The sequence below is a fragment of the Pseudochaenichthys georgianus genome, chromosome 10 (genome assembly GCF_902827115.2).
Source record: "Pseudochaenichthys georgianus chromosome 10, fPseGeo1.2, whole genome shotgun sequence".
NCBI lineage: Eukaryota > Metazoa > Chordata > Actinopteri > Perciformes > Channichthyidae > Pseudochaenichthys > Pseudochaenichthys georgianus.
In genome coordinates, this window is record NC_047512.1 from 21,198,174 (window position 1) to 21,222,167 (window position 23,994).

General features: G+C 42.5%; 1 protein-coding gene across 6 annotated transcripts in view; it reads right to left on the reverse strand.

Annotated features, from left to right (window-relative positions):
* Positions 1–212: 212 nt before the first annotated feature.
* LOC117454154 (protocadherin alpha-C2-like) overlaps positions 213–23,994 on the reverse strand; it is a 190,268-nt gene continuing 166,486 nt past the window's right edge. For 5 of the 6 annotated variants that reach the window (XM_034093271.2, XM_034093270.2, XM_034093272.1 and 2 more), the window contains exons 2-4: positions 11,276–11,340; positions 8,726–8,811; positions 213–584 (exon numbers count right to left, since the gene is read on the reverse strand). In XM_034093271.2, the coding sequence (XP_033949162.1) occupies positions 277–584; positions 8,726–8,811; positions 11,276–11,340 (459 nt within the window). In that variant the 3' untranslated portion in view covers positions 213–276. Of the gene's footprint in view, positions 585–8,725; positions 8,812–11,275; positions 11,341–14,560; positions 17,410–23,994 lie in introns of those variants that run through there. The other variant, XM_034093262.2, reaches the window with a different exon arrangement.

Below are 23,994 nucleotides of genomic sequence, written 5' to 3' on the forward strand. Positions count from 1 at the left end.
CTCAGGGTATGTAGGCACATAGGGGCGTGGAGCAAAATCAATCATTTTATTGTTATCAAGGCAAGATCAATGATGTACCTTCAGTAAGGGGCTGATGGTAAAATACATCTTGGTAAGGCCAGGTTGTTTAGAATCTTATCAGTGAATTTAGGTAATAAAATTAAATTGGAAAATCTAAAATAGTTTTCACATTTTCTCTTTACCCAGTGGACTTTGGTTGGTACCTCTGTTTTAACAGCGCCCTTTTCTTCTTTATTAGTTACTCTTTCCGCTCCTCTACTCATCATCATCCTTCCCCTTATCCTTCTTGTCTTTCTTCTCCTTCTTCTTCTTCTTCTTCTTCTTGGCCTCCTCTTTCTTTCCAAAGGTGATGAAATCGCTCTTGTCGTCCTCTCCTCCCTGGTTCTGTCTGATGGATATAATGGCGGGCGAGCCAGGGATGATGAAGGCTTCTGGGGGAACATCGCCAGGTTTCAGGTGCTGCGGGGGTCCACCAGGACAGCCGGGGGGGCCATAGCGAAAGTGCCAGCTGTTGCTGTCTACGCCAGCGCCCATTGGGGGGGAAACTTCTCCCCCTTCAGCATCTGAAAGAAACACAGATGGAGGATGGGTTATTATTTTTTTAAATCTATTTGCTTTAAACAGATTAGGTATAACAAATGACCAATAGTTATGATTGGTATAGACTCATTGATACATGAAAAGCTGAGTCCTTCAAACAAACTGGGGAAGATTGACATGTACTAAGCCTTTCGCAGTACATGTGATGCATTCTGCAGCACAGTTTGCCCATCATCTGACGGTTGTGTTGCGCCTTCAAAATGAAGTGGAAGATTTAATAAATATTTAGAGGAGGTTTATAGAACACATTCAGCTAGATTTCCCAAACATTTGTCCAATTTACAGTTTCAGTTTAATGTGGAAATAGATCTGTTTCTAAGTGCGGGTGCAACATGTGAGGTGTTTATAGTAAAGACTGTGACGTCTAATGAGCTCACAACTTCTGTTTTGTAAAAATGTATACACATTGTACGTGTTTATGTATGGTATTGGCTATAGTATTCTACTTTAAATAAACGAACATTTAGCACAGTTTCCTGTATATTTAAAGATGGCTAGATTTCACGTTTTTGTTGCTGAGCTGCTGTGGCACAAAAGCAAATAGGCCCCGATGTCTCCTCTTTTTAAATGCACAAGATATACAGTATACTTAATGACTCCTACTGCATTATCTCCAAATACCTTTTTATAGATAATATCTTTCATGGTCTATAAGTATCTCTCTTTGGCATAAATACATTTTTATTTTTGCATTTGAGATCTGCACCTTTTGAGCTCACATCCTGTGGTTGTTAAAGGCATTCCTAGTGGCTGGCCATAAAAAAGCACCTTTCAGGACTACTGTATTTACTCTACTACATTTTGGAGAGTTCACTGATGCCCTGCAACCACTGTACAAAACGAATCGGTCTATGAGTGGCATTCCTTGAGGGAACGGCCATGACATGCTATAAAAAGCGGGAGGTGGTTGTACTTAATGGGAGGTCTCCAAGAAGAAACTGCTAAGTGGGCAATAAATCAAAGACTCCCTCCTAGTCCGCTAACATCCATGGCACTCTATGATGAAACAGTAGACACTTAGTCATTATTTTAAAGAATTGTTTTGGTGGTCAAGTATTTTTGAGGAATTCAACGTCAGTGTCTGGCCGAAGATGAAGGAAAAGTGCACACGAACCCAACATATTGGTATTCAGTAAGTGGCAGGTGTAAATGGTTTAGTCTATAAATAAACTAATCAAAGTCTCCCAGCTAAAATAATGTCTCTTTGGTTCTTTCCTCACAGCAATGACCTACTTGCCTCACATATTTATTTTATTTCTCAGACGGTTTTTCTGAGTTCTTTCCAAAGGGAAGATTAACTAAGCAGGGCTCCATCCAACCAGAAGGAACAGTGTCTCGAAGAGGAAGCCTGACCTCATGCAGCACCCAGGGCAGAGAATACCATCTTCAAATCTTGTCTATGTGGTTTCAGCTTTATTTATGCTGCCTCTCTTAAACTAAACTGTGTCATCTTAAATATAGTGGGTCATCGAGAATGCAAACGGTAGTTAAAGCAATAGGGACCGGTTGATATATCTAAATGATCCATTACATCACTGAGACCAACAAGAGTCTCATATGAAGTTCATATGTTTGTGTTGGGCTGTTACTGTGCTGCTTTTCATTCGTATACAAATGCAAGATGATGACTGATCAAAACTGATTTTGTCATTGGTCACTAGCATTTATAAAGCTTTACTTGTCCAATAGTGGCATTAATTATTTCACTTTGTCAAATATAATTTGTTCAAATGGCTGCCATTTTAGTGTTTACTTTTAGTCAATTTAACACTTAATCTTCAAACTTGTTTTTCAATATGTTAGCATTTTAATGTACAAGCTCTCAGTAAGATTTGCTCTCCGAGTAATCCATGGCAAACATGTCATCTCCTGCTGGCATCCAATCCAGATCACAGAGGCATGCAACACTGTTAAGCCTTTCCTTGCTTCTTAGGTCGAGAAACGGTGCAGAAACAATTCTTTAAAATGCTTGAAGTTGAATATATACAAAATAATGTCTGAATTAGAGCATAGATTATAAATTGCATAACAAATAACACTGCACTAAACTGCTCTGGGAGTTGGACCCTGGCACTTAGGAATGTGTGATGAGCACTTTTCCCTATTTTCTCACATTTGATAGACTAACCCAATTATTGATAGATTCATTGGGAGGTTGCTCAATCATTCACATTGTAGTTGCTGTCCTCGTCTGAGTCCATTTTCAATATCATGTTTAATTCTCTCAGATTAGTTTTTTTAAAGTCAGACAGGGACCACAGTGAGATTTGCATGGTTCATGCATTTGAACTGTTTCACATCACGTTCCCCAAAGCTTCTCATACCTTCACTGACTGACAAATCAACTGCAAGAGCCGCAGTGAGAAACAGGAATTTGACAATGCGATTGAGGAGATTAGGAGAGGACAGGCCCGATCCTCCCTTCACATGTAGACACAGAGGCCGCTAGAGTCACATGTATTTACAAGGCGAGTCTTCCCCCAGTTGATAAGCCCTCTTCGCACTCCCCGAGCAGAAACATGACCCTAATTCTATAATCTCAAAAGGAAGGCAGGAACATAAGAAAAAGGAGCACAATAATACTAAACACAAAAACTGGAGTGCTGGCAATGCATTTCTCTGAACTACCCACGCTCTTTTTTGGAAGAAAATGACCTTCCTAACTCAATGCGGGACCTCGATGAGACCCAAGTCCCCCGATGCAAACTTAGATACACAAACAAAACAACACCCCGGAGAGTGATGAGTCATGGTAAGAGCAGACAGAGAGAAAAGGGCAGTGTATCGCTGTTGAAAGGGTTAATGTCTGATGCTGAAGTCAAATCATGGGACACACGGATGTCTGGTTCAACTGAAAAGGTCACATCATAATTTGATGCAGTGGGAGGTTTATAAAGTACTTTTTAAATAATCAGAACGTTTAGTTTTGATGCGATTTGCTCAGTAATGCCAGCTGTACAGTCCCTCAATAAACAACACATGTGTATCTAACTCCTTACACTGCATGTCTGTTCTCACTGTATTTGCTTCCTGCCTTTTCTCTGTCTTTTCCTTCTCCGTGGTAACAGATTCACCTCGCCCAACTGTGATCTCCACAGAGCCACTGCTCCGTTCTGATTTGTCGATGGCTGTTGCAGAGCAAAACTTCTTCACTTCTCTCCTCCCTGTTCATCTTTCACAACCTCCCTTTCTCTCTTTCGCTCATTTCCTCTGACCTTTCAATTCATCTTGCGTGAAAACTCAGCCAGCAAACACCCGTCCCTCCCGGTTATTGACAAGTCTTAATCATGACTATCAATGTTTATGGTAACATTAATGTGATCGGGTATTAAACAGCTTGTCCATCAGTGATAATTACCCCTGTTAGAGGATGGGTTGTTGTTTCATAGTGATGCCCCCAGCTCTATTACTCTCTCCATGCATCAGTAACTCGCAGCATCTGAAACCCTCTCTATTTAAAATGCAAGAAGACTCAAAAGCCACTGTCATCAATATGTTAGCATTATAGAATGATATTTTCTACATATTTATCTTTGAACTCTTCAATTCCCACATCTCTGCGTGTGAATGTCCGATCGCTCCCATATTGCAGCCCAAGCTTTTCACAGCCATTTACATCAAGCTCCATTTTGCCACATCGACTTTATTCATCCCCTTGTCTCGCCCGACCATCGGCCAGTTGGGCAGAAGCGCAGTGGAGCGCAGTGAAACGTTACATAACTGGCTGAGGAGGAGGAGGAGGAGGAGGAGGAGGAGGGAGGGAGGGAGAGAGAGAGAGAGAAAGGAAGAAGAAGAAGAAGAAGAAGAAGAAGAAGAAGAAGAAGAAGAAGAAGAAGAAGAAGAAGAAGAAGAAGAAGAAGAAGAAGAAGAAGAAGAAGAAGAAGAAGAAAGAAGAAGAAGGGCCAGGAAGTGCAGGTATACAGATATGAACATGATGCTCAAAACCAAACCGCAGGGTGGGGGGAGGGAAAAGAGATGAAAGGATCCTGAAGGAGGGTTTTCTCTTTCACACTGCAGTGGGAGAGAAATATTGTTATGATAGCAAACAGTCAGCTGAGACCACACCCTTCTATAAAACAGCCCATGTGTGTGTCTGTGCAGTTAGGTGTATCTGGTGGTAGAAACAAAATGTGATTTTGCGTCTGTTCTGAACCTAATTCTTATCCATGCGTCTGTGTTTCCACTGCTATGCCTGGTTGTGATATATACAAAAAGTGCCTGCATGAATTACCATATATTCCTTAGCAGTGAAATACAAAAATAAACTGTTATGGGTAGTTTTACAATAATGATGGCTGTATGTGGTTTTTCGAAGAGTCCGCTGCAAATTCATTTTTGGAGACAACGATGTATACGTGTGTGTGTGTGTGTTTATTTGTGTGTGTCTGTTTGGGTTTCATGCCAGGTTGAGCACCTTGCCGTCTGCTCCCAGCTGGATCCTGTGGCAGATGGTGGACACAAGCAATCCCAAGTGACGGGGCTTAACACAATAACAATAACACCGAAGGTAGGGCCATGTGTGGGAGTTTGGATTGTTAGCAGTATGTCTCTGTGTGTATACTTTATATGTCAGTATATGTGCGATGACATAAAATAATGAAACACCGATGTAGAAATGGATTTAATCTCCAGAGAGAAAGAGAGGGGAGAGAGCTGGCAGGATATATAAAGACTGCAGGATGGGAACACAAACAGTAACAATAAAGGAGAGACTTCAAAATTGCGAGAAGTCTCTGTCTTTGTAGACTGTTCTGCAGCTGTGATTGTGTTTGCAAAACATATTTAGATTTTGAAGCCTAATTCAAATACTGCATGCCTAAAGTAAGACATACAGCCTTCCACTACTCACATCACACACACAATGTACACGTGTATAATGTACAAAATATGGAAACATGCTCCTTTCCTGCCTGATGAGAATAACATAGATAAAGTAAATGTTATGGCCATAGATGCCACCGAGCAGACACGAGCGGCAAGTCCTTGCGCATTGAGGAAACAAAATGAAGCAAGAAGGCTTCTCTTGACCACCTCTCTCTCTTGGCATTTTGCCTCCAGCCTTGTGTCTCTTTTTGCCTTGACAAGTGCCGGGTGCAGTGGATTACTGTTAACTCTAATCAAATATGTGTTCCTTTCTTTCTCTGTGTGTAGTTTTCAGTGTGTGATATACAGAACACAGCAAACCTGCATCCACCTCTGCAGTACACCACCGCCCTGCAGGGAATATAGGTCACTCGCCTTCCGTTACTGACTCCTCTGCTCTCCTTTGCCCCTCTTACCCCCTTACTTTTCAAACACGTACTTCCCTACCTGCTTAACTCCATCCCCTCCTGCTCTGTTTTAACATGTGTTCTTGTACACGTCTTCCAGCCTGCAGCACCCATTGTCTTGTCCTTCACCTGATCCCACAATCTTTTGTACCCTTCCCCCCTGATTCGTTAGCCCACACCATATGTTGCACTCCCCTCTATATAACGCCCCCCCCCCCCCACCACCACCTTCCTCTTTCCCCTGCCAATATTAGAGGCCATGAATGGTTGCCGTGGAAACTACATCCGGCAGTAGGACACTGGTAGGAGTCATGGTGACAGTGCTTGTGTTGATGGAGTATAATGCTGCAAGCTCTCTCTCCCTCTCCCTCTCCCTCTTGTAGTCTAGCCACTCTCCCTTAGCAACAGCAGCCTCAGCTCCCTCTGCTTTCTTTGCTACACTCAAACACTCTGATGTACTCATTGTCACCCCCTCCCAGTTGATGTTTTTCATGTCTTCACTTTCCTCTCCACCGTGTCTATCTTTATGGCGCATGTGTTTCTTCTCAATCCCTCGCTCTGCAACCTGCCCATCCCCCTTCTCCCTGCCTCTCTCTGCCCAATCTCTCCAGGGGATGGTTGCCATACTGCAGAGTTATCTCTGAAGCCCTCTATGCCTTTGGTTTGTACTCTTGTGAAATAGTGGGGAGAGACAGAGTATAAAGACACGCAGACAGTGAGAGAGAGTTTGACAGCAAGCAGAACCATGATTTCATTAATGTGGATCTGTTCATCTGGGTGTGGGCTGCGCTCCATCTGTCACAGCGGGTAAAGCACACAAAGCAGGCAGCCACAACACACTTAGAAACACAAAATAAGATGCAACGCGCAGACACACACATCCACTAATCGGAGAGGAAGAAGCAGGGGCGTTGTCAGCTGCACCTCTATCTCACCTTTTTATTTTAAAACTACTGTGATTCAAACCATCACCCTACAGTAACAGCATTATCAGTCAAACAATTCCCTCAACAAACCCAACTTTGAGATGCTCCTGCTGTGCACCTCGGGATCACAGCCTGCAACAAGCAAGATGATTTGGCTGAAAATAGCACAGACTGTGACTCATAGTGACAGGCCACATTGAATACATATCTCCATTCCTCTCATTTCTGAGAGATGATGAACAGAACCAACTTCAAAGTGTGAACACACATCTTTCCCAATCTTGTGCTCCAGTCAGGAAGCTCCACAAATACATTACGTTCATATTATCCAACACTCTTAACCCTGAATTACCGTTAATCCAACCCTAGCTTCTGACCTTAAGCTAATACGTTCATTCTGAACCTGGATAACAAAGACATGAAGAAGGGACAGTTAGCCCTTAGGCGAAGCACGCTTACTGTTTGCAAAATGTGTTAAATTAGACCACCTTAAATCCTCACCAGCTGATCCTGTAATCACTGACCCACCCTGAAGACCTCACTGCTGCCTGTTCTGACCTCTCTGTTTCTATCTCTCATGTTTTGAAGTGCCTGCAGGCTGTACGTCCTCAGCCAAGGCAACAAGTCAATGGCAGAGTGGAGGAGGATGTGTGTGTGTTTGTGTGTGTGTGTGTGTGTGTGTGTGTGTGTGTGTGTGTGTGTAGCTGGAAGAGAAAGTAGTGAGTGTGTAGGTAGCTTGTCTGCCTACCAAGCACACCGCCTTCTGTCTATAAAAGACACCATACAGGCCATCTCTATTTTCTTAATTACAATGTAATTACACTTCCGTCGTATCTCCAGTTCTCTTATTGGAGATACTTCCATCTAGCTTTCTCTCCTTTCTCTCCCATCTCTCTGCCAGGCCCCTCTTTGTTCTCCTTCACTCTTAATCCCTTTTGAGCCCACTTCCCTGTGATTATGAGGAAAGTCACCGTGTGCAATATTTATGCGTTTGTTCCGTTTCCAACTATGTGGCAAGTTGTGTAGATTGTTACATTTAAACGTAATGGTTATCAAGTAACAAGCTGAAGTTAAAACTTTCATACGAGTCACTTGCCTGCATCTGCTTTACAGCAAAAGCACTGCCAACATGTTCTCATTTCATTTGACTCCTTTTTTCAATTGCATGAGCTGAGCTTGCAACTGAAAGGCCCGATAGCTAACTTTATTTAAAATGGTGTTTCCTTGAGAGCAAGTTATTTTAAAATCTATTTACAAAGCTTTCAACTGTACGTTAAATATAATACACAATTGTGTTACGTACAGATGCCATGTTTCAAATGACCATATGTCCATAATAAATGTATTAAAAGATTATGATTACATTTAAATATATGAATAATATTATTAGCTGAACAAAAGAACAAGAAAGATAAAGGAGAGGATATATAATTGTATTTGAATAGTGTTTTCTAATGTGTGTCATCTGTCGCTCAGTGGTTCCTCTGTAAACATCTTGCTGATAATCCAATAAATGTTTGTCGCCCTTTTCTTGTCAGTATTGTCTCCTTTACTGATACGGAGAGCAGAGATATCTATCTACGCCTATTCGTAGCATGTGTCATTTCCTCTCACTGCATCAGTGGGAAGTGTTGGGACTGGTTAGGGGGGGGGGGGGGGGGGTCTCGTAAATGATATATCTGTATTCCTCATTGTATTACTCTCTTGTGGTTTGATAAGCTCTTGAGGAATGTAGAGTTATTGGTTTAAGATACTCTTCGAGGGTTGTGTCTGAATATGGATCATGCTGTACAGATTTCCACATGGTATACCAAATCAACTCTTTCATGTTTTTTTCATTTTCTTTGACTGTGCCTAAAACAGTGTTTAATTGAGTCGTGATGGTTTAGGTGAAAGTAGAATTCTTACCGGCAGCGCTAGACGCAGTGGGCCAGTTCTGAACCAGGACACCCTGGGCTCCTTGCATTACTGCGGACTCTTCCATGTGCACTGAGCTGGAACACAAGAAACAAACATGCACATATTACACACTGGTATTCTCTCAGATATGATATACTAACCCATGCTAAATTAAACCGCAAAACAGAAGTTTTACTTGTTAAGCTTTAAGTGATGACTGTGACGTATAAGATCCCACATATTACATGTTGTTGTGTCCATGCGTTTGCGATAATACACAATATTACAGATTCAAACGTTGGTACTCTATTTGTGGGGGTTAGAAAACGTAATGATCAGATTAGGATTAAAGTATTCACCCTAGATGTTTCTGGAACTCTCTGGATTATGGATAACAGATGGTCGCTCTTACATTTTCACACTCCCTCTGTGGGATTTCAGCATCCTCCCCTCTACTAAAAAATGCTTCACTCTCTGTAGTACTTAACAATTGCAAAAATAAATGTTGATACAAACCACAGTTCTCTCTCTCACTGCTTCTACCTTATCTTTAAAAAGGGAAATGTGTTCTGGCTCTGACAATAAGATTTCGACCATAACGATCGATGAGAAAGGGCCCCTGCTTTCTGTTCCAAGCAAGGAGGGCATCAACCCTTTATACAGACGTGCTGTTACAGCCGAACCATGAACCATTACCATAGTCTTGATTAGGATCTAACCTTCATGAAGCAATGTGTGTGTTTCGAAGGCATCAATACTTGGTTAATTTATTGAAAATAAGCAGCCTTTAGTCTTTATGAAAAATATTGGGAATCATTTACCATTTAAATAGAATTGTGTAGAAGTCTGTAGGTTAGTAATATTAAGGGCACTTAGATACTGTATAAGCTATATTCCTGTGTACAGTGGTTCTTTGAGGAGAACAAAAGTGATTTGGTGATGGAGGCCATTTTAAATGCTGCGAAGCATCAGCATTATCAAGATACTGTTGAATTATTAATGGGACACACTGGGCTGATAATACATGTTTGATCTACAGTATAGCAGCCCTTCTCTCTCCTTCCTCCCCCAGACTCAACCCCATAACAAACAAAATTAGTAGGAAATAATTTGCACTTTAACATATTAAATTATTAAATGAAATGAAATAGGTCAGTGCCATTAAAGGGTGTGATATCTCCTCTACACGCTGTGATTATAGATGAACATTTAGTAAGGCTTGGTAATGGGACATGGGGATAGTCAACCTAAAACACATCAGAGGTAGTGACGAGAAAGATTTCATGTGTTGGATTGGTGTTGGATTAACGCTCATTAATCCCTGCTGTAATTATGAGGGATTCTGCACAACATTAATGACACTCAGATGGTCCAGAGTTATTAATCTGACATTGACATCCGAGTGCACACATTCATACATATATCTGCAGCTACAGTATAATGTAACAAATGCACTTGGGCCTCGGTAGACTCATGTGGATGAGCAGCAACAGAGGAGTGATGTTTATTTCGTTTTTTAAATATATACTGCAGAGAAGCAGATAACACACGTTTTATCTTGTTATATATATATATATATATATATGTTATAATCAATTATTGTTAATAATTGTATTTATATGTTTCATCTGAATCGTTAAAGTAGCTAAAGTTAACAAATAATCCTTGTGTTGTAAGAAATACAATATTATTATATATATATATATATATATTTGCAATTAGGGCAGCAACTGACCTATTATTTTTATTGTAGATTGATCTGCATATTATTTTCTAGAATAATCAATTAATCGTTTGTTCTATGTCAGAGAATAGTGAACATTTTCTGCATTATAAATACTTGATTATTTATTAATCAAATTTTTAATAATTGTTCTGTTGATCAACTACTTGATTAGTTGGGTAATCATTTCAGCTCTAATGGCTTTTATTCTGGTTTGATAAAGACTTATACGAGGTCCTGGTAACTTCCCCTCAGAAGTGTAATCACAGCTGAGCAGCAAGATGATCTCAGACATACTGGAAGAGGCCATTGTATAAACATGTACCATCCTCTCTGTGATGCAGATCTGTCAGGATTTCAAGACATTTATAGATGTTTTCCATATGGTCAATATATGGTAATAGGTACTGTCTCATGTTACGTTTAATTTAATGTCAACTAACTGAAACACATTGTTCAGAGAAGGACTTCTCGTGTGTGATTATTATCTTTACCCTCGGCCTCTGGATGACAGGGCTTCTCCCTTTGAACTGGCAGCAGAATGACTCTTCAATACTTTATTCTTTGTTTTTCAGTTGCAGTTCACATGATTTCCCATTGGCATAATGAGGCCATTCCCGTAGACAATTTGAGGATATCCAAGACAACTCTCAGAATTAGCTAGAATGAAGAATGGTTGCTTCTTACGATCAGTCTGTGGTGCCGGATTTGGTTATTGGCTTGAATATTATCATGTGGGACAATAGCGTACATGCCTGTTGGTCTTTAGCAGACAATTATGAAAGTGACTGTTGAGATACTTTGTGCAAGTGACAGAAAATAAATTGGATTCTTACCTCTGCATCATACCGCCTGCTCTCAGTGAGGCTGAATATCTCCAGTCGGCACTCTGCACTCTGGGCTGCAAGAGAGAGTGAGAGAAATTGAGTCTTAAGTACACGCTAAAGTCAATACCATCTCATTAATAAGCCATGGCAAGACACGCATACACAAACAAACTCAGTCGCACACAGTCATGGAAGTGAAAGCTTGCTGCTGCCTATGGAGAGAAAAAAGTGTTGAATTAAATATTGTAAGTCATCTCCTCCGATCCCATCCATGTCCTCTGAAATAAAAACATGTGTTGAGAGAGTTGACCACTGACCATGTGATATATAAGAAACATTGCTGGCTGATGACAGACTCAATTCAAAGATGCATTCTAACCAATGCTCCTTTTTTCTTTCTCTTTCACATTCTCTATGACTTCATGAAGATATTCCAAAATGTCAGTCTTCAAAAAACCACCAAAATATCAAGATGTTTATCGGTGATGCTAGACCTACATTTCTGAAAGACCTGCGTCTATTGCTGTATTTTTCCGTCTCACCGTACCACCCTCTCTGCCTCTGTATATTCACCACCCTCCCTTCCTGTGCTTTTGCGTTCTTTCTTTCTGTTTCATCCGCTTAACACTGATCAAAACCTCGAGTGTCAGGCACACAGTCTGCCTGAGTCAGTCTGACACATCTCACCATGGTAACTATGCAGAGCTCAGTCAAGATTGTACCCTGCACCCACCGCCCTCCATCCTTTCAGTCCTGTGAAGGTCACAGGTGGGGGAAAGAGGGGGCGGGCAGATATCATGTTAACCCCGTCAGACACACTACAATAGAAAGAAAGACTAACAGGGACACCACACTACCGGAAACTCTGCCAGTAATGCAATTCATTTGAGACCTCCTAATATGCTATTTCATTGTGTGTGCTTCTGAAAAAAATCTTAAATCATAAAACCAGAAGAAATGTGGTGAGAAATGTCCATTCAGTATTGGCAATGTTCTGTTAAACTGACCACACCCAGATTGTATTTTCTCTACTCTCAGCCCAAACCATTGACAGTCTTTAAACAATCTGATTGAGGAAATTACAATTCTCTGTGCTTGGCCATGCAGTTCATACGAGACCCATTTGCAATCCAATTTCCTTTCAAATATGACAGGTGTTCGCTTGCTGCTGAAGCTGCATTGACCTCTATGAGTCTGCAGTGGACATTCATCACCCTTGAAATCCAATATTTGGTCTCAATGAGAGAAGGCTGGTATTCCTCCTGGAGTCATTCCCACAGAGCAGACACTTAAAACTGGGTGTACTTTTTTTTCAGACAATCACTCCTTAAAAAGCAATCAGCGGTTAGATCAATAGTTTAGACTGATATTGAAGTGCATATTATTACGGCATTAGAAACAGTAAAACATAAGCTATTTGTCTAATATTAAGATTCACATAACGAACAAGAAGAGATTGAGACATAAAAACAATGTTAAAATAAGACCAGATTGTCCACAAATGGGACTAAATGGCTTAGCTAAACGCTTTCCCTGTAGCGGGACAGCAGCGGCGGAAGGGAGAGGTCTGTTTGGCCGTATGGTGTTTATTGGGCTAAATGAAAACACACACACTAGCATATACACACACTATATAAAAGCATCTGGAACCTAAGCATGTCCACAGTCTGATATACTCCCAAGGGAAGACATGCATGCAAACCAAGAATGTAAGTAGTTTATGCAATAACTGTAAAGAGACAAACAAAAACCAATCTGACTCATACTTCGAATGAGTTACCAATGCATTATATTTCTTTCTTTGAGTGGAGAAACCAGATTCAGTACAAGAAATGGAAAGAAACCTAAAACATCAAGACATTTTAGTTTCATAATTGCCTTGCCTGACTGTAATTTGTAAAGAAAGCTTTTTGTTTGCCCACTCAATCAATTTCTCGCCTTTTTCTCCATTCTTCCCTCTCCCTCTGTGTGAACACTCCTAGCATGGATACAGAGCGCACACCTCCGCCATCAACACTCTGTCCAATCACCTTTCATCCCTCCGCCTCATCTGCACACAGCCAGCCAATCCACGCACAGTACTGAGAAACACATCGCTGACAGTTAATTAAATAGAAACATGACTGGCATTTAATGAGGGACACATCAAGTGATAACAGACCAATACCCGTAAACATTTCATCCTCTTTTTCATTACTCCTTTACTCAAATGTCCTTTTCTTCACTGAATAGACAGACCGATAGAGGCTCACATCACCATGTTGAAAGTAAATAATATTTGTTTTATTCTAAAAATACTGCTTGGTTCTTTAAATTATACAAACAACTCTATGCAACCTTTTAAATGGCAAAAAAAACATGAACTGAAACTCTGGTGCCTCCTTCCTGCCTTCTTCCCCTGTTCCAAAATGCTTGCTTGCTGCTCACTACCAGAGAGGTACGTGACCAGAAGAGGATATTTTTGGTGCAGTGGGACTGTAGGCCCTTGCAGCTGGCAAATGCTGCTCTATTTTCTAGACTGTCCCTCTCTTTAGAGATAACCACGGAATGCCCTCTGGACCTACTGGACTTGAATAGTCTTGCACACAGCTCAGAGGTGACAAATAACATTGGCTGTGTGGGGTCATAGGTGAACAAGCTGACATCTACTGGTTTGTTGTGAGGAGAGAATGTAACAGAGAGCAGATTACAGCTTTCTGCAGAACTGTGGAGGACGGTTGTACTTTAATATCTTCACCGACTCTCCAAATGCCTGGTCTTTAGCAAGCGTGGAACACACACAAAGACACTTACCACAACCAGCCAATCAGAGTGCATTAACCAACCCACTCATATAAACCGTACAGAGAAACTACCCACACATTGTTTTTAGATGCAGACCTGAAGATAAATGGCACCTAATGTAACGACCATTCAAACGTAATAATGGAAGCATATACCTAAACAAAATGGTGGTATCTTTTTCTCACATTAGATCATTTTCTCAGGCATCTTGCAAGTGATGGAAATAACTTGTAAATTCCAATTTGCCTTTTTTTAAACCATCTGTCCTGAAGAGCAGCAAGTACATGTATTATTGTGAAACATTACACGCTTGTAGAACAGATAAATGGCTTTAACAGTTTCAGAGCCATACATGTAAACTACAATCCAACTGCAAGAACACTGCCCTAGAGCAAAGCCTGAGCCATAACTGTCTGAGAATTTGTGTTTTTATAGCTTGTACCTTGTGGCTCATTTCCTGCTATCAGGCAATCTAAAACAACACATACAGAGATCACACTAGACACACACCTGAACAGTTGCATCTGGCATACTGAGTCGCCGTACAATTAACTGGCTCTGTCCGCTGTGGCTGGTGACGTAGCCCGAGCCCCAGGTGCTACTGTGTGGCCGTCCCGTGTTGTAGAACATAAATGTGTCGCTTCCTGACGTGGCTGTCATACATGTCTTGTAACAGTATGTGTTAGTTAAAGACCCATTTCCCCGCACTTCAATATAATGCGGTTCCCCTTTGAGGTCACGTCGCATGGCCACATTGTCGTTTGGTTGCCCTCCGCCACCAGCACCACCTCCACGTGCAGCTCTTCCTCCTCCTCCCCCACCAGCACCTGCTGCGGTGCCACCCTCTGGAACACTTTTCTTGGATACACAACATGGGGAGCAGGAGCCATGCTGGGTGCAGTACGCATGGCAACGCACAATGGCCAGCACAAAGATGGTGACCAGGAACACAAAAGTTGTTGCACAAAGAGCAATGATGAGGTAGAGGGTGACGTTGGAAAACATCAGGGGGCTGTTCGGTCGGATGATACGCTTAGGGTCAGGGGTCAACTTTGGAGGAAGCTCCATCACGTGCACATGGATGGTGGCTGTGGAGGAGAGTGGCGGTAAACCATTATCATGTACTCGCACTGTCAAGATGAAGGAGGTGGAGTTGTCCTCAATGACCCGCCTTGTGGTGCGTATCTCGCCGGTGTACTCATGCACCTTGAACAGGTCAACGTCTGTGTGTGTCTGCTCAATGGCATAGAGCAGCCAAGCATTCTGCCCGGCGTCACCATCCCACGCTGTCACCTTGGTAACCAACACTCCTGCTTCAGCGTTTTTCATCAGCGTTTCTGTGGAGCGGCTGCCATTGGAAGGTGGGTAGACTATCCTGGGCACATGGTCATTCTGATCCATAATGTAAACATACACAGTGGCCACACGGCTTAGGGGAGGCACACCATTGTCCTGGGCTTTAACCTGAAAGTGAAACTCTCTCAACTTCTCAAAATCGAAGGCTCGCAGGGCATAGGCTTCACCTTTGGCAGGTTTGATGCTGATGTAGCTGGCTACAGGGATGCCATGGTTGTTGTCATTCAGGACAGTATAGGTGATGCGTGCATTTTCAGCAGCATCAGCATCTGTGGCTTTAACAACACACAAAGGTGCACCGGGAGCATTGTTCTCTGTAATATAAACGGTATAGGATGTCTGTTCAAAACGAGGCGGGTTGTCATTCACGTCTGCAATAGCAACCTTAAAGGTCATTTGAGATGATAGGGCTGGGGTGCCTCCATCCACAGCATTGACAGTGACATTGTAGGATGAGATGGTTTCCCGGTCAAGGAAAGCAGAGGTAACAATAGTATAGTGGTTCCGGAGAGACTTGATTCTAAAAGGCAGATTGGGCATGATATCAAGGAAAACTTGTTTATTTTTTCCAGAGTCACGATCATTCACACTGATCAATGCTACAACTGTGTCAGCCCGGGCATCCTCACGTACAGGACTGGAGAGTGAAGACAGTATAATCTGAGGAATGTTGTCATTGACATCCAAAACTTCTACGACTACTTTACAGTGAACTGCCACAGCAGCTGGCCCCTTGTCCATAGCCTGTATGTACATTTCATAAGAGTTTGTCTCTTCATAGTCTATGTTGTTTTTCACCCTAATTTCACCTGTTTCTGTGTCCATGGAAAACATCTGTCTGACTCTTTCTGGTGTGTAACTGCTGAAGGAATAAAACACTTCCCCATTTGAGCCCTCATCAGGGTCTGTTGCATTTAACTTGATCACAAGTGCACCCTTTGGAGAGTTTTCGTACAATTTTACTTTGTACACAGAGATGTCAAACGCAGGTACATTGTCATTGGCATCAAGTATACGTACATTGATTTTGGCAGTGCCAGTTCTCTGTGGGGTGCCTCCATCCATTGCTGTCAGGATTAACTGATGAGAGGGTTTCTGCTCGCGGTCAAAGGGCTTTTTAATTATAAACTCGATGTGCTTATTATTTGAAAAGGGCTTAATAGAGTCCAGAGTGAGGTGGTCGTTTGGGCTGAGGCGGTACTGCTTCACAGAGTTGGAACCATCATCTGCATCCTGAGCTCCCTCTATGCGAAAGCGCGAACCGGTGAGAGCGGACTCGGACACCTCGAGCTGATATTCATCTCGAGGGAATTGTGGCGCGTTATCGTTTACGTCTAAAATGTCCACCTCCACGTTGTGCACCTCCAGTGGATTCTCTAATACCACCTCAAGGTTGCGTGAACAGGTGCCACTGAATTCACAAACTGTCTCTCGGTCAATACGGTCACTCACAACCAGCTTCCCTGTTTTGTGATTTATGGTGAAATATCTCCGTCCACTGTCAGAAGTGATTCTGACGCGTCGCGTGGAAAGTTTGCTCAGGTCCAAACCCAAATCCCGGACAATGTCACCGACCAATGCCCCGTTTTCCAGCTCCTCCGGAATGGAGTATCGAATTTGTGCATTTGTAAGGCTACTCAGTATGAAAATAACAAAATATAAAGAAAAAGGCACATTCTCATTTACACTGTAACAGCATCGTGCCGTCACAGCCATCGCAGGCAGGCAGAATTCGCAGACGAGTTGGAGGAATCTGTCCGTCTTTTCAGCTTGCTGTGAGTGCCCTCCCGCCTCATTAAAAACGAGGAAATTATCCGTGCATAACTCCGACTATGTGCAGGAATACCACCGCATCCTCTCTGGTGCCTGTTTAACGGGAATTTTCCCCTGTGCATCCATGTTTTCCTTTGTCTATGCTGGGTTCTGTTTTTAAATGTCTCTATCCTACAGTGCAAGGCTGGCTGCTTTCACTGTCTATAGCGCGCTCTCTCTCTCTTTTTCTCTCTCCCTCCCTGCGATGGTTTCTGTGGGCAAAAGGGGAGGGGGAGCCCTCTCGCTCAAGAGATGCTGACTGCATTTCAACACCTCCGAATAAAATGATGGAAGAACATATAATAAAATAAAAACAAACAGAGAAAGGAAGAAAATACCCCGGAGTATTATGTGCACGAATATGGACGCTGTAGCTGACACAGATTTTGGGGAAAACATTTCGACAACAATCGTTTTCCCTCTTTTTGTCAGCGCCACCGCCCTTTTCATTGTACGCTGGGAAACTGATTTATGAACCAGCCTGGCGATTACATTTCCGCACTGATGCAAGCCCACAATTACTCAAGAACCCTCGAGCAAAACGGAAAAGCAAATGTCTGATACATGCAGAATATATTTTGAAAAAAAGAAACATATACAAAACAAATAAACCACCTATAAAAACAATAAAAGCTCCATGCAATTTGGGTGTATTATTTCCATGACTTTGGTTGACATTACTCTATTAAATCTATTGACATTACTCTATTAAATTATTGTATCACAACAAATACCATGGGAATAAGATTAAACGAATGAAGGTGTTGCGAGTGTGGTCAGAGGCTCTCTCTCATATTTTAACCACAACATTCAATAGAGGGTGAATCTAGCCTGGCTTCTCACCATGTGTCTCTTAAGTTAAGTGCAGAGACACTGGGACGTTCTGTCAGTATATAACTGACATTTGCACTTCTGCATACAACACAAAGCACGTAATGTTAATAAGATGTCCACTGGTGACGACGAGGCTAGTCTGGGTCACAGACAATATGCTCTGGGAGTGAAGCCTCTCATCTGGCCAAAATACAACGCTGCGGCCACCTCTGGCAGACATGAACTGCGCATGCGTGGGGTAGCAGGTGGCGGCCAAATCAGCCTGCTCTGGCTCTCCTCTAATTACTCCGAACACAGAATCCATGTACCTAAATTAAATTCAGATTTAAATTGAATTCAAGTTAATTGGATGAGACCTCACCCCAATGCATTTAACATGGGAAATAGAAATTGAAGATCCTTGACACGATTCAATTTGATCTCAACAGTGGAGCGATGACTGTAAAAAACAATCAACTCAAGTTCAGTGTTCGCAGTTTCACGTCAATAGGTTTGCTAGGAGCCACCAAAAATAGGCTTTAAATTAGTCTGAGAAAAAACAGTGATGTAACAGTAAAACTGTGCTGATATGATCCTTGCCACTCTTTGCTGTGAAGAAGTGGCCTTGTGAGACCCTGAGTCTTCAAGATTCACTCGGCCACTGGGCCAAGATGAGCATCCACCGCCCACACAATCTTTTTCCTCTCCTGGTGCTCTGCCACTCACCCACGCCCGGTCTGCCCACGGCGATGACAGCGTTTGCATCCTGGGAAACGGGGAGAAGGCTGTGACTCACTCGGATGCTGCTAGTGGAGGTAGATGCACATTGACTCTTCACACTACAAGGCGACGACGAGGAGGTGGCAAAATAGGGAGTTGGAAAAGCAGCCAAATGCTGATGAAGGGAGATAAATGATTAACTACAAAATCCTTTCCACATACAGTGTGTATATGAAGGACTGAATTTGCAGACTGCAAAATGTGCATGTGGTTCTTGAACGTGCACTATGTTATTCAAATTACATTAGCTCTGCAAAGCCTTTTTTAAACGGTAAAAAAATGAAATGTCATGGACTTTTTACTGCACACCACTGAGCAGGGGAGGGGTGATCAACCGAAGCCTTCCAACTGTCTCTGATGGTTCTACGTGGGCAGTCTGCCACGCTCACCGTGACATTTAGCAGATTTTCCCGGTGGGACATGTGGACCTCCGTGTTAAGCAATGACACACACAAGAAAACAGGCACCGTTTATCTCGTCAAAAACGAACACAGCGCTGGAATTACACATGATGTGCACCTGACTCTCCTCCTTCCTCCTCCCTTTACTTTTCCAAAGGGTTGCTGCTGGATAAATTACAACTCCCTCTCCTCTTCCAAATATGCCCATCTGTTTCAGCCTCAATTACTCTCTCAGCTGTAGATTACTTCATTTTTCACCCAAGGCTGCTCTAGACAAAGTTATCCCAAGTATTCCACCTGCAGGCAGATGCCTGATACACATCAACAAACACAGATTTCAAAATCCTAATTGGAGAATTTCTGATGTTTAGTGGATTTTGTCAACAAAAATACAGGTTGTCAGAGCTTTCCCCACCCTCCATATCAAGCAATGTACGTGTCCTATTCTTTTTTGTATTCTCCCTTTATCCAAATGTGCACTTATCCCAACGTCTCTTGCCTACGCACTGTGGATCTCCAGCTGCACCTCTGCCAGACATCCAATGATCCATCTGAGGGCTGGCCAAGGAGCATTCTGGGGTTTTAATGGAAACACAACTGCTCATGCCTTTTCCAGACTCATAGACTGTTCTGTACTTGGTCCCCTTCTGTTCATCATCTACATCCTCCCAATTGGACAAATCCTCCGTCAACACCAACTCCAGTTCCACTGTTGCTGATGACACACAGCTCTACCTCTCAACAAAATCAATTTCTCCAACCACACACTCCCAGCTCAGCACCTGCCTCACTAACATTCAAATGTTAGTGGATGCAAAACAATTTTCTAAAACTTAACTGTGACAAATCGGAACCAAACTCACTTACCCGCTCAACCCAAGATGTTTCTCTTACCATCGATGGCTCCATTGTCAACTCCTCCACTCACATCCGCAACCTTGGCATCATCCTCGACCCCACCCTCACTTTCCTCCCTCACGTCAACCAGGTCACAAAAAACGCTGTCTTCCATTTAAAGAACATCGCCCGCATCAGACCCTCCCTCTCATCGACCGCTGCTGAAACTCTGACCCATGCCTTTATAACATCCCGACTGGATTACTGCAACAGCATACTTTTTGGATCACCTGCATTCACACTAAAAAAACTTCAATATGTCCAAAACTCAGCTGCCCGCTTGCTCACTTCCACCCGACGCTCCGACCACATCACCCCTATCCTCCATGACCTCCACTGGCTCCCCATCAAACACCGCATTGACTTTAAAATATTACTTTTCACTTTCAAAGCCCTCAACAACCTTGCCCCCCCTACCTCTGAGACCTCATCCAACGACACACACCCGTCGCCTCAGGTCTGCTGAAGCTAACCTACTGCAGCCCATCAGGACAAAGCTCCGGACCTGGGGTGACAGGGCCTTCGCAGCAGCCTCCCCCACACTCTGGAACTCCCCTCCCCAGCTACGTCAGATCCGCCAACACTCTCACCTCATTCAAACAATCCCTCAAAACTCACCTTTTCACTCTTGCCTTCAACTCCTAATCAACTAACCCCTTGCCCTTATTCCTCCGAGCTTAGCACTTTCTACTTTTGTTGTTATTTTGTTTTACTTGCTTGTAAGCGCTTTGAGCACCAGGAAAAGCGCTTTATAAATGTAATGTATTATTATTCTAAAAATCAGTAGGTGAGAACAAAAAAAACGTTTGTCTTAGGCTCCTAATAGATTTGGTGAAGAAAGATAATTATAATTAAAAACATTTCTTCATTGTTCCTGCTAGAGTATTAACACCCCACCATTGCATCACTTTTGCAAGACGGCTGTATTAATAACATTCTCCTCAGTAAGACTCAACCTCATTAATACTGTAAGCGGCCACTCTAAAAGCCATTCATATTACATCCCAGTCTTTTATCTGGAATCCCCCCATTTTAGTGATTCAGATGTCAGCAAAGATCCACAGAGGAGCAGGTCAAGGCTGGGCTATCATGAAGCAGAAGTCCTTACATCACTCCCTCAGTCAACACACATACAAACAGAGGCATGCAAACGTAAAGGGCATGTAGGCACACACGCACGCACACGCACACACACACTATTGAAAACACGGATACAATTAGTCTGAATGAATGTCGGAGAATCTCTTGCTGCTGCTTCTTATAACTCTTGCATCACATAAAACAACCATCAAGGACAAACAGATGATCGAGGGAATAGGTCCTCACACTGACTACACTGGTTCACAGATGGAACTCCTCGTGTGCCTTATTTCAATGCATTTTGATGGAGATGGAAAACATTATTATTTACGTCACTAATCATAAACTTCAGGGCCAGAGTTTTCATCTCCATGTTATTCAAAATGTCATAAAGCTTTGGTTTAGTGCCACTTTGCACAATGAGACAGTCGTCATTGTATTCGGTTGGTACTGGTAGAATATTAAAGGCACAAATATCCTTTTTTCTATATGATAATCAAAGAGAAGGTGCGCAAAAAAGAAATAGAGGAAGTGTATGCAGACTGTTTATTGTTTTGTAGGTGGGCAGCAATGTCTGTAGAAGAAAAATGTGCTTTCAGATTTAGATCAATACAAAATATGCAAAGCAGTGACAAAACACAGCCCTTGTAGGAAGAGATGGCAGACACAGTTAATTAAAACATTTTAAAGATAAGTTATTCCTGAGGTGGGGGAGATTATGGGATGTACAATCCAAACAATAAAATCAATATATAGTTTTTGAGTTTTTTACACTTTTTAACAGTAACTGGTCACTCATGTTAACTTTGTGTCTGTTGGTCATAATTTCTACCAACCAAAATAAAATAAATGTACGGCAATGACACAGTATCTTCATTTTCACAACCGCAGTATAGGGAGTCTTATCTCAGTTAAAAAAAAGAAGGAAGCCATGGTCAAAAGCACTGCAAATGGATTCCTTATGTCAGGTCTGAGAGGCGGGCAGCAAGAGGAAGCAGAGGTGAAAGAGACAGTGAAATTGGTCCCTCTGTTGGATTAAATCGGTAGTACATGGGATGGACACGTCATCACCCCACTGCACATCCTCACAAAGCTTTTTCATTAAGCCAAAGCACTAACACATAATCCCAACCCTGAGTGTGCGTGTGTACGAGTGTGTGGGATTTAGAGAGAGAGAGAAAGAAAAAGAGAGAGACAGAGGGCACAGACGTCACACTGCAGTGGCAGTCATTTTCTCTCTTATTTTAGAATACAGTGAGCACAAGGAATAAAGAAGGATATAAGGTAAGGCTACCTTTCAGAGGTGAGACGAAAAAGAACAATATGAAGCATACCAATAGTGGAGTGTTTAGTACAACAGTCTTACATTAGAAGTCACATGTTCATGGATCAAAATGTGATACTAAGCTATAACTTCAATGTATTGGATAGACACCACAAACACTTAAAAAGGGGTTCCGGTGGGTCAGCTGAACGTGTTGTGTCCCTCACTGAAAAAAGGTAAATAAACAACTCTCAAAATAAGGTACCACAATCTGCTCTTGCGTTGTTAAAGTGGCCCTCACTTTATTAGCCTCAGTCTTCAAATTCGAATGGAAAATGCATAATAAATAACTTCTAAAAATACAAAACTCAATGGTATTATTTAGTTAATAGGCTTATAACACCATGACAACGCTGTGTTCTCATACCTTCCTATCATCCTAGAACTTTTCCATTTCTAAATCTCAGAAACAAAAGTCCCATGGTAACCACAATCCTTTTACCCAGGTGGACACAGTAAGCGGGTGGAAGAGGCATTTCTCTGGGCATGTTTGTGTGTGCTGATCCCTTGTGTGCCTTGCTTTAAAAAAGAAAGGTTATGAGAGAACTACAAGCACCATAAATCCCTTCCTCTGGGGCCCTGTAAGGGTTAAACAGTTCCTCGGTTGTCCTGGTTCAGCCTGTGCATAAATCAAACAGATTTTTCTTGTGGCAATGAACAAAGCTATCAGAAAATGCAGGCAGGCTTTGGATACTTCCCTCTTAGGATGCCCTGGCTTTGTACACTTGCCGGATGGGAGAGGACGGAGCCCATGGTTCTGAGCATGACAAAGCTAATCTAATGACTGCATAAACATCCCGATGCCACTAAGAGGGAGCACAGAGGGAGGACGGACGGGTTGGTGGAAGTGGGGAGAAGGGGAGTGCTGGTGATAAGTTCTTCCTTTTATCTGTGACCAATTGTAAGCCTGTGATGTTCTCACCCAGCTGCAGGGCATGTATTGAATGTGTTTGTCAATCTCATCCTCAGAAGCTCCAGTTTTCTCACTATCTCACGCTCAAGGCTTGAGTCTGCGCTGCTGTATTTATGACTTTCCCTAAAACCCAGTCCCTTTTTAGAAACGATTCACTAATCCCACACAATTCTCCCTCGCTTGCTTTCTGCCTTTACCCCTCGTCTGACTTGGCAATTCTGCACAGGATGCTGCACATCTTTGGTTGCCATCTTCCTCTTTGTCTATCTCCCTATGTCTCCCTTTCTGTCCTCCTGCTCCCCATCACGTCCACCCCGTTTCCTTCCTGCTTACAGCACATGCTGGGACTGATGTCTGAGTGGGGGTGGGTGCATACTGGAGGATCTCTGGAAACAGACTAGTTCATCATTAAATTACGGCTCAGAGCAGTCTCCATGGTAACCACAGATAGCAGCACTAACCTCACGCACACAAAGGACACACCCTTGTGAAGGAGAACAACAGGAAGTGCTAAATATAATGACGTGTGTGTGACAGTCAGACAGGGAGACGAATACAGAAATTATAT